The sequence below is a fragment of the Epinephelus lanceolatus genome, chromosome 22 (assembly GCF_041903045.1).
Source record: "Epinephelus lanceolatus isolate andai-2023 chromosome 22, ASM4190304v1, whole genome shotgun sequence".
Lineage (NCBI taxonomy): Eukaryota > Metazoa > Chordata > Actinopteri > Perciformes > Serranidae > Epinephelus > Epinephelus lanceolatus.
The window spans coordinates 16,539,529-16,550,915 of record NC_135755.1 but is presented as its reverse complement, the minus strand read 5'-3'; the positions used below and the strand labels follow the sequence as shown (position 1 = coordinate 16,550,915).

The 11,387-nt window shown below is 38.7% G+C and overlaps 1 protein-coding gene across 2 annotated transcripts in view; it reads right to left on the bottom strand.

The window, feature by feature from the left end:
• Positions 1-5,371: 5,371 nt before the first annotated feature.
• Positions 5,372-11,387, bottom strand: part of LOC117246146 (GTPase IMAP family member 7-like) — a 32,055-nt gene continuing 26,039 nt past the window's right edge. The window contains exon 2 of one of the 2 annotated variants that reach the window (XM_033609890.2): positions 5,372-7,983. In XM_033609890.2, coding sequence (XP_033465781.2) covers positions 6,902-7,983 — 1,082 coding nt within the window. In that variant the 3' untranslated portion in view covers positions 5,372-6,901. The remainder of the gene's footprint in view (positions 7,984-11,387) is intronic. The other variant, XM_078163775.1, reaches the window with a different exon arrangement.

The following is an 11,387-nucleotide window of genomic DNA, read 5'->3' as shown; positions in this document are numbered from 1 at the left end:
TGGAAAAGATGTTAGTCTGTTTGAGAAGGGTCAAATCATTGGCATGCATCAAGCAGAGAAAACATCTAAGGAGATTGCAGAAACTACTAAAATTGGGTTAAGAACTATCCAACGCATTATTAAAAACTGGAAGGATAGTGGGGACCCATCGTCTTCGAGGAAGAAATGTGGCCGGAAAAAAATCCTCAATGATCGTGATCTGCGATCACTTAAACGTTTGGTGAGGTCAAATCGAAGAAAAACAACAGTGGAACTCAGGGCTATGTTTAACAGTGAAAGTAAGAGCATTTCCACACGCACAATGCGAAGGGAACTCAAGGGATTGGGACTGAACAGCTGTGTAGCCTTAAGAAAACCACTAATCAGTGAGGCTAACCGGAAAAAAAGGCTTCAATTTGCTAGGGAGCATAAAGATTGGACTCTGGAGCAATGGAAGAAGGTCATGTGGTCTGATGAGTCCAGATTTACCCTGTTCCAGAGTGATGGGCGCATCAGGGTAAGAAGAGAGGCAGATGAAGTGATGCACCCATCATGCCTAGTGCCTACTGTACAAGCCTGTGGGGGCAGTGTTATGATCTGGGGTTGCTGCAGTTGGTCAGGTCTAGGTTCAGCAACAGTATGTGCTCAAAGAATGAGGTCAGCTGACTACCTGAATATACTGAATGACCAGGTTATTCCATCAATGGATTTTTTCTTCCCTGATGGCACGGGCATATTCCAAGATGACAATGCCAGGATTCATCGGGCTCAAATTGTGAAAGACTGGTTCAGGGAGCATGAGACATCATTTTCACACATGGATTGGCCACCACAGAGTCCAGACCTTAACCCCATTGAGAATCTTTGGGATGTGCTGGAGAAGGCTTTGCGCAGCGGTCAGACTCTACCATCATCAATGCAAGATCTTGGTGAAAAATGAATGCAACACTGGATGGAAATAAATCTTGTGACATTGCAGAAGCTTATCGAAACAATGCCACAGCGAATGCGTGCCGTAATCAAAGCTAAAGGCGGTCCAACGAAATATTAGAGTGTATGACCTTTTTTTTTGGTGGTGACTTTTTTTTTGGCCAGGCAGTGTATGCTAGCAGTGGAGTCTCAGTGTTGATTGCTTTATGTTTTACTGGATTATTAATGCATGGAATATTACCAGACTCTATGCTTGCTGTAGTATTAGTACCTGTTGTCAAAGACAAAACTGGAAAGATATCCATTCCATTCTGATGGTAATAAGACTAAGTTTACTCAATATATAGAGAGTCATAATTTATATCAAATGGTACAGGATGTCACGAGGTCCTCAAGAAACAAATTTGGGCATAAAACTGAAAGCATTATTGATCTGATATTCAGCAATGTTCCAAATAAGTGCTCGAATGCCAAGTCTGCCCTGGTGTCCTGGACAGATCATAATATTGTGTACATTACTAAATACACCAAAGTACCAAAAAGACCTCCTAGAGTGATTGTTAAACGGAGCTTTAAAAAATTTGTCCTAGAAGACTATCAGGGAAATTTGGCTGCTGTTCCTTGGGACCTTGTGTATCTTGAAGATGACTTGGATTGTGCTGTTGATTGTTTTACGAAATTGTTTACAAATGTGATTGAGCTTCATGCTCCTATAAGGAAATGCACAATTAAAGCCAAACCATCCCCCTGGATTGACCACCAACTGAGAGAAGCAATATCCCAGAGGGATGAGGCAAAAATTATAGCATCTAGATCAGGATTGGATTCAGATATTATGATATATAGAAAATGCAGAAATTTTGTTGTAAAACTCAATCGTCAGAAAAAGACCCTATATTACAATACAGCTTTCGAGGAATGTAGAAACAATTCAAAATAGATATGGCACACAGTGAATGGTTTACTTGGTAGGTCAAATAGTGTTAGTCCTGTGAGTATTGAGGTTGATGGGAAGATCAGCACAAAACCAATGGATATTGCAAATCATTTTGCAGACTATTTTGAATCAAAGATAAATGATCTCAGGTCCCATATGATCAGTAATGTATCAAACGAGTTATCGGTGGGCAAAATAGACAATAAGATTATGAAAGGGAAAAACTGCAGTTTTTTGTTACCTGACACATCAGTAGATGAAATTGAGAAAATTTTGAGTTCACTTCCTGATGATAAATCCCCAGGGTATGATCTTATTGACAATAAACTGTTGAAATATGCCGCACCATATATTATGAGACCTGTAAAATATCTATTTAACCTTTCTCTGCAACAAGGAGTGTTTCCCACAGAGTGGAAACATGCAAAAATCTGCCCCATTCCTAAAGATGCTAAAATATCTTTCACTGCAAGCAACAGTCGTCCAATTAGCTTATTCTCCTCTTTAAGTAAAATTTTAGAAAGAGTTGTTAGTGACCACATTTGGAAATATATGGAATCTAATAACCTTTTAACCCGTGCTCAACATGCATATCGTAAAAATCATTCTACTGAAACTGCATTGATAGATATGACAGATGAGTGGCTAAGTGCCCTTGATCAAGGTAAACTAGTGTCCTTATTACTTCTTGATTTTACTGCAGCATTCGATTTGATAGATCACACTATTCTACTGAAAAAGTTGACTCATTATGGTTTCAGTGAGAATGCTATCAATTGGATGAGTTCCTACTTAAATGGTAGAAAGGAATCCATCTATGTTAATGGCTCCTTTTCTTCCCCACGTACACTTACATGTGGTATTCCACAAGGGAGTTGCCTAGGGCCATTATTGTTTATTATATACACGAATGATTTTCCCTTAGTGTTAGCCAACTCAAATGCACATATGTTTGCGGATGATACAACCATCACTGCAGCAGCAGACTCACAAACTCGGTTGTATGAATATTTGTCTAATGATTTTAAATCCGTTATCAAATGGGTGGAAAATAATAAATTAGTGTTAAATGTAATTAAAACAAAGTATATGATTATATGCACTACACGAAAGAGGAGGAAATTGAAGCCATGGCACTTAACATATGGCAGTGTTCACATCGAAGAGGCTACAGAAGTAAAGTTATCGGGGGTCAAAATACAAAACAATCTCTCTTGGGCAGCTCATATTACTGATCTTTCTAAAAGAGTGATGAAAATGGCACGAATGATTGGACGAATTGTAAAGTTTTTATCTAAAGACACTCTTAAGGTAATATGTCATAGTCTAATCTATAGTCACATTAGTTATTGCTGTGCAGTGTGGGGTAATGCAGCTCTGAGAGATATGAGGAGGCTACAGATTACATTAAACAAGGCAGCTAGAATGGTCTTAAGATGTGGGTTTGAAAAAGCAGTAAGTGAACTTCATGCTATGATGGGATGGCCCACAGTAGTAGAGCATGTGAGACAACATTCTATTGCACTAATTTCAAAGATTCAAAAGTTTAGCAAGCCAGTGAGTATCAAGGACAAGTTGTTATTAGTGCGTGAAAAACATCAAGTCAACGTTAGAATAAGATATAAAAATCATTATGTATTACCAAAAATAAAAACTGAAATGGGAAGGCGGACTTTCATTTTCAGAACCATTAAATTATGGAATTCATTACAATAATTACTCAGGAGTGGTTTGGCAGTTGGATTGTTGACTGTAGGATTTGTATTTGTATTTTAAATGTTGTTATTATCACAATATTATATTGCAAGTAGGTTTGCACAGTAGTGGTATTTCTGTGAATGAATATCTCATTCACATGAATATTTCATTTCATACATGCATTTGTTTGAATGAATGTGTGTATATATGTAGACATATATGGTACTCAAATTGTGCTAATGTATTTTGGCTGAGTGTGTGTGTGTCTGTGTGTGTGTGTGTGTGTGTGGGTGCGTGTGTGTGTGTGTGTGTGTGTGTGTGTGTGTGTGCGTGAGTGAGTGAATCTATATATGTATATGATTATATGTTTAAGTGTTATGATTACTGTATGTTTAATTGTTTTTAATCTTGATGTGGACTCTTGGAAGATTAGCCAATGGCTAAAAGAGATCCAAATAAAATCAAAATCAAATCCAGCCTAGAAATTATAGACCCATTGCTTTGGCAAGTGTACTTTCCAAAGTGCTGGAGCAAATTCTTTTCGATAGACTCCAACAATATATAATCACCACTGACAACCAGTTCGGTTTTAAAAGTAAGCATGACACAGATTTTTGTATTTATGCACTGAAAGAGATGGTTAGTATGTATAGAAGAAAAAAATAGTACAATGTTTTTATGTTTCTTGGATGCATCCAGAGCATTTGACAGAGTCAATCATGGAAAGCTATTTGCCAAACTTCAGGAGCGAGGGGTTCCACCTTATATGATAAGAATATTACAGTGCTGGTATACACATCAAACAATGCATGCTCGATGGGGTACAAGTACATCTGCACCTTTCCTAGTGACCAATGGGTTGAGACAAGGAGGAATTTTATATGTATATATGGATGATCTGTCTAGACAGCTAAACCAGTGTAGAACTGGATGTATGTTGGGAGAGAGGCTTATCAATCACCTGGTATATGCTGACGATCTGGTCATTATGTCTCCCTCTAGTGTTGGTATGCAGCAATTGCTTAGAATCTGTTCCTGCTACGGTGTGCAGTATGATATTATGTTTAATTTGAAAAAGAGTGTTATTTTAATTGTGAAAACCAAGGAGGATAAGAAGTCAAACTTTCCTTCCTTTGTTCTAGCAGACCAAGTGCTTGGAGTTGTGAACAAATTTAGATATCTTGGCCTCATAATCAGAGATGATTTATGTGATGATGATGATGATGATGATGACATCCAGTGTCAGTGCTGCAAACTCTATGCACAAGCCAACATGCTTGCACGAAAACTTCATAAGTGTACTGATGATGTCAAGATAGCTTTGTTTAGGTCATATTGTACTTCTTTGTATACTACTTGTAAGTACAGTGCTGCAAAAATGAAAAAAATCCAGGTGGCATATAATGATGCATTTAGGATTTTACTCAGGCATCCAAGATGGACAAGTGCAAGCCATATGTTTGTAAGCAGTGATGTGCCCACTTTTCATGCTGTTCTTAGAAAGTTTATTTACGGTTTTATGTGTCGACTTAGCCAGTCAAAGAATGGTGTCATTATGGCCCTAGTGGTGCCTGCACAAAGTGACACAAAATATTTGTCATACTTCTGGAAGCACTGGAATAGATGCCTGTATGTGTTTTAAACTTACTTGTTGTGTTGTTTTTGTATGTATTGTCTGTGTTTTTATATGTATTTTATATGGACTTGAGTCTGGAATAAAGTTTATCTATTACTACTACCACTACTACTTCTATTGCGACTTCTACCTCTTCTTCTTCCACCACGACTAACTAACTTTACCAAGTAAAAACTTTTTGCTCAAATCAATTTTTTTCACAAGTTTGAGTTTATTGATTGTTCATATTTATCTTGGTCATACATTTTAATCCACTAACAATCACAGCTATTCAAACAAAATGATGTTGTACATAGATTAAATGATATTTGCTGGTTAGCTTTTACAACAGAGAACAGTGAACAATGAGTACATTGATTTGATTACAACATTTTTAAAAGATCTCAGACATAAAATATGTTAAAACAATTTTATATTTGTGGTTTGCAGCTTCAGTTTACAGCAGGGATACTCAACTTGCCGTGCTCAGGGGCAACTTTTGCAAAATGACAACTAGTTAATAAAGAAACATTAAAATATTTATTAGTAAATATAACAAATGAGTTGCTTGTTTTCAACCCCTTGATGTTTGCTGTACGTGGGGGTGTTTTTTGGGACTTGAAGACATTTGGGACGTAGCCCTGACCTCAGAAACAGCTCTATTTTGATGCTTTTTTGCACTCTGGCAGCTAATTTAGATTCAAAGCACAAAAAAATCCAATTGGATCAGTTTTTTTCCATTGTGAACTAGTAAGTGGTTGGTCGACCACCTGGCACCCTGTCGTGGGCCAAATGTGGCCCATGGGCCATGAGTTGAGTACCACTGGTTTATAGTACATGCACTTAACAACACATCAAACACAGCTTAAGATAAATTTGCAACTTGCTGTGCAGCAGTTACAATACAAAGTAAGAAACAGTGAAAAAATATCATATACAATAAAAATAAGGTGCAAATCCAAATATTTACAATGCAGTTTGGATCACGTCCACATCTGAAAACACTGGTGCTTCACAAACATCTTTCCCCGGGCAACACACTGTTTTATACAGAACATTATGATGTCACAGTGAAGCTGACCTTTGACCTTTTGTATATACAATGTCTTCAATTCATCATTTTATCCTATTAGACATTTGTGTCATATAGTTAGTGTAGGAATTCTTGAGTTTTAACCAAAATGTGTTTTGTGAGGTCACACTGACTTTGACCTTTGACCTTTGACCTTCGACCACCAAATTCCTCAGTCTAAGTGGATATTTTTGCCAAATTCAAAAAATTCCATCCAGGTGTTCGAGAGGAGTCGTGTTCATGAGATTGAGGCTGATGCAAGGTTACACTGACCTTGGCCTTTGACCAATGACCACAAAAAATTAATCAGGTCATGGTTGTGTCCAAGTGGACATTGGTGCCAAATTTGGCATTCTTTTGAGATACCATGTTAGCAAGAATGGGAGGGACGGACAGATGGATGGATGGAAGGACAGACAACCTGAAATCATAATGCTTCTGGCCGCCTATCGTGGAGGCATGAAAATAGCTTGTGAAACAGGAAAAGGTGCTTGAAGCTCAGACAAGATAAAACCTGTGACATAAATAAACATACTTCAGCTCAAAGGTTAACGATGGGTTAAAACAAGATTTTCACGTGATCAGCAGGGAGACCGGACTTTACTGATATCTCAAGGCAACTGGACTAAGTTTTGTCTTAGAAGACGTTTCACCTCTTATCCAAGAGGCGTCATGAGTCCATATTGGACTCATGACGCCTCTTGACTCCCCTCTTGACAGCAGCTTTTGCCATCTTTACTGCTTCCCATGCCGTGTCTGCTCCCTCAGCTGCATGATATCCTGTATAACCTCCAACTGCTGCTCCCACTGCAGCAGATACCCCTGCAACTGCTGTTCCCACTGCAGCAGATACCCCTGCAACTGCTGTTCCTCCTGCTGCTGTTACTCCCACAGCTGCTGCTCCTGCTGCACCACTTGCCCCAGCAACTGTTTTTAAAGCCGAGACAACTTCTTTACCCATCTCCACTACACCAAACAAAGCTCCTAACAATGCACCTGTTCCAACACCTGCCAGTCTGATCCAGATCTCCTTATATGCCCTGTCTTTAGCCTGCCGTGTGATCTCTTCCTCTGACATGTTTCCTGATGACTCTCTAATGTGCATCTTCTTTTGTTCAGTTATTTCCTGTACTACTTGGAGCATCTCATTGGTGTAGCAGCCTCCTCTGTTTGCCCCAGTTATCTTATGTATTGTGTTAAGTATTTTGGGTACCTGGTACCTGTTGCTCCTGTATTCATCCTTTGGGTTGTCTTTCCAGTATTTATTATCAATGACATGGCAGCGGCCTCCGCATTTCTTCACCAGATCATTCAATGACTTATTCTGACAGATAAATTCCTCAATTGTTTCTCCTTCCTCCAGCTGGTCACCAAGAGTGAAGACGATTGTTGCATATTTGAAGACCTCTTCAGAGAAGTATTGGTGTATTTTGTTGATGACAGCCTGCTCCTGCTTTGTGAATTTATCCACTTTAAATACAACGAGAGCAGCATGAGGCCCAGGAGCGCACTCTGTGATACACCTCAGTATCTCACGCTTCAGCTCCTCCTCAGATTTATCTGTGTCGAATAAACCAGGAGTGTCGACCAAAGTGGTGAGTCTCCCATTGACAGATCTGGTTTCTGCTCGACATTCTTTTGTTCCTGAGTTAGCAGTATTATCAGCTTTGAACAGTTTCTCTCCAAATATGGTGTTAGCCAGGCTGCTTTTCCCAGCTCCAGTTTTTCCCAGAATGACAACTCTCCTTGTGTCTGACACAGAAAGAGAATAATGTCCATCAATAAATTATACATTTATCTTTTGGTTGTTTCACATATATAAGAAGATACACATTAACTTATCTAAAATTGTTATTGGTCAAAAATAAATACAATAAAATTAAATACAAAATAAATACATCAAAAGAAACCAACATGACCCCGATCAGAGTCCTTTAATATTGGGTATCTGGCACAGACTCCAGACTCATACTTACATTTACCCAAACGTTAATGTTTATTTGGCACAGATGAAAGACAGACAGATAAAATGACAGCTGTAGACTACTCAATCATCTATGTTATTTCTAATTCCAGCCTTTATCTTGACTCAAATTGTCCCACCCATTAAATATGGCAGCTCAGTCAGTGGCCCTGTGCTTTAACCTATGACACTCGCGGTACCCCTCTAGCATCTGTTTTTAAAGCTAAGGGACAGCGTGCCAATTTCTGCTCATTACAGGCAGTGTTTTCAAAAAAAAACGTCAGTGTTCACAGGACACAGGCCACAAAACTAATTGGTTATGTTTAGAAAAAAATCATGGTGTGGCTTAAAATAAGAGCCTTTGTTGTGTTTCTTAAGTTAGTTAGCAATTATATTGTGATGTTCACTACGTAACCAAGCTAAAAAATCTCAGCATTTTACATGGGACATGAACACTGGTCTCCTGAGTCAAAGTCTCTTGTTTGTTTGACCCATCCACCACCCCTCCCTCCCTGCATGCACTTTCTTGCTCTTTATACTGTGTCATCACTGCAGACAGGTGAATTTGAAAATTTAAATCATCCACATACAGTAAAAATTGGTTTTATCCATTTATTTTCAGACCTATTGTATTAGTCATTCTAATGTTTTAACCTTAAATACATATTGCTGTAATAAATAGTTGTGCATTTTATTGTTTTGTTTGTTTTTGTTTGAAAAAAAGCCATTGCTTAATATTTTACATTTCGAGTTATTTTACATTAAAATACATTACTGTCAACAAACTAATTATTAAATCTTGAAAATTAAAATATGCTAGAAATGTATAAATAAAATCAAAGCATACTTTATCAAATGTTTGTTTGTTTTGTAAATCAGCCAAAGGAATGAAATAAATATATGTCTGATGTTATCACTGATGTGACTACCTTGTGGATTTGGATGTATTATATTTGATAATACCTTTTCAATCTATTTGCAAGACATTTGGCTAACATTTTCACACTGTAATATAATTAGTTATATTAATATAGGTAGGTCCTTATACCTTCCACATGAATATTGCTTAACTACAGTGATATCAAACCTTCCTGTTGAGTTTCTGTGAGTTTTCTTTCCCCATATGAATAACTTTTTCATTAATGATAAGAGGTCCAAGCCATCTGGTGCACAGGGGAAAAAGCAGAAGAGGGAAGATGTTGAAAGAAAACAGGTGGTTACAGTGAGCTAGGTAAAGGAGTAGCCTGTCAATCTGGTAAGCTGAGTCCGGCATGTTGTTGTTGAGCTATGTTTCCGTTCAGAGAAATGCACAGCAGTTCTGCATTTCTCTGTAGCTACTCAGTCGGAGTCGCATTAGGTCCATCTTGCTGTTAAACAAGCGGACGTTAGTGTTGGAAGAGCAGGTCTGTTGCTGGCCTTTAGCCTAGCTAGCAAGCTGGCCTGCTGGCCTCTCCTCTGTCTATGTGCACAGTGCTTCCTCTTCCCCCTGAGCCGGTGTTTCCTCCAGGCCACTGTCCTCAGGAGCCACATTCTGCCCTACCACTGCTTTTAGCTCTGGTTTGATCGCTATGCTGAGAACAGCGAGTTGTAGAAGTTCAGTCAAGCTGTACCTCACTCCACACTTTACCAAGTTAGTAAATATGCCAGTTGCTGCTAGCTGAGAAGCCGCTGCACTGCTGCATGCTGCATGCTGCCATCTTGTTTTTCAGTTGAAAAGTAATATATATGGGTATTAAGTAGTGTTGTGTTGTGGATTGATTCAGGTTCAGATCTTGACATTTGAGTGCAAAATATTGAAATTCTACATATTGTTTCTAAATATGCATAGTGACTGCCCTCTACAGGTTGAAACCTAACCTTGCTCTTGCAACTGAATGTTGCTATTTGCTGATCTGGTGCCAAAAGGGCCAGCTTTCGTCACAAACCAAGACCCTGTCACCACTCTATCACCAATCAGTATCACGTGTAATTGTCAATCAGATGAAAATATCAATGGCCAAAATGTCCAGTGGGAAATTTGCCAAATAAATATATTCATTGATAGCTTATTAAATAGCCTCATATTTCGTGACCTGTAACATATGCAGGCCAGAATATTAATTACCAAAGGATCTATTTATCTACCCCATTAGGGGGGCGCCAAAGATCCATGGAGGGTCGCGAAGCCCTCTTGATTTTAAGGGGTGTAACAATTTTAATGTGTTATGTGTCAAAATTTATTTTATTTATGTGTCAAAAACGTATAAATGTAAGGGTTATATTAAAAGCTTATTTTATTTAGTAAAAATAAATAAATAAATTTGTATAGAATTTTTTTTAAAATACGTATCGTGAGAATATGGGCATGTGTAATGTGAAAAAAAAATGCCCTCTGCAGTTCACACACAGAGGTAAGCGGAGGAAACTGCTGATGGTGAGAGAGGTGAAAGATGGTGAAAGACAGGGTACCAAGAGAGTTATCTTGAATTTGGCTTCATAGAAGCAGCTGACAAAATTAGAGCCGAATGCATGTTTTGCGGTGAGAAACTGGCAAATGAAAGTTTGAAACCCTGCAAGCTTAAGCTACACCAGACAACTAAAAACCCTGAGATGGTGGGTAAACCCAAACAGATTTTCCTCAGTAAAAGGGAACTCATTGTCACAAACAGGCCCCAAAACAGTAAGGACGGTTTTGCCCGGACTGGCAACGATTGCATCTTTTGAGTGCTCTCTCCTTATTGCCCAGGCCAAAACAGCCACACAACACTGGTGAAACGCTGATTAAACCTGCATGCATTAAAATGGCTGCAATACTGTGTGGACCGCAGGTGGCTTACAAATTTAAAACTGTACCACTGTCCAACAACACAGTAAATGACAAAATTGACACAAAGGCAGGAAATGTTGGGAACACGCTCATCGAAAAAATCCTGACAAGTCCGTTTGCAGTCCAGCTGGATGAAACTACTCCACTGTGGCGGAGGAGGCAATACTCATTTTATAGCCTGGCTACAGCACATTGAGAAAGGTGAGCTTCAACAAGACATTCTCATGTCTGTAAACCTCACAGCCACCAAAAGAGGAGATGATATTTTCAAGGTTGTTGACACGTACCACACAAAGCACAGTATTCCCTATAATAATTTAGTTGCATGCTGCACAGTTGGAGCCGCTGCAATGATGGGGAAAAATGAGGGCTTTAACAGCCTCTTGA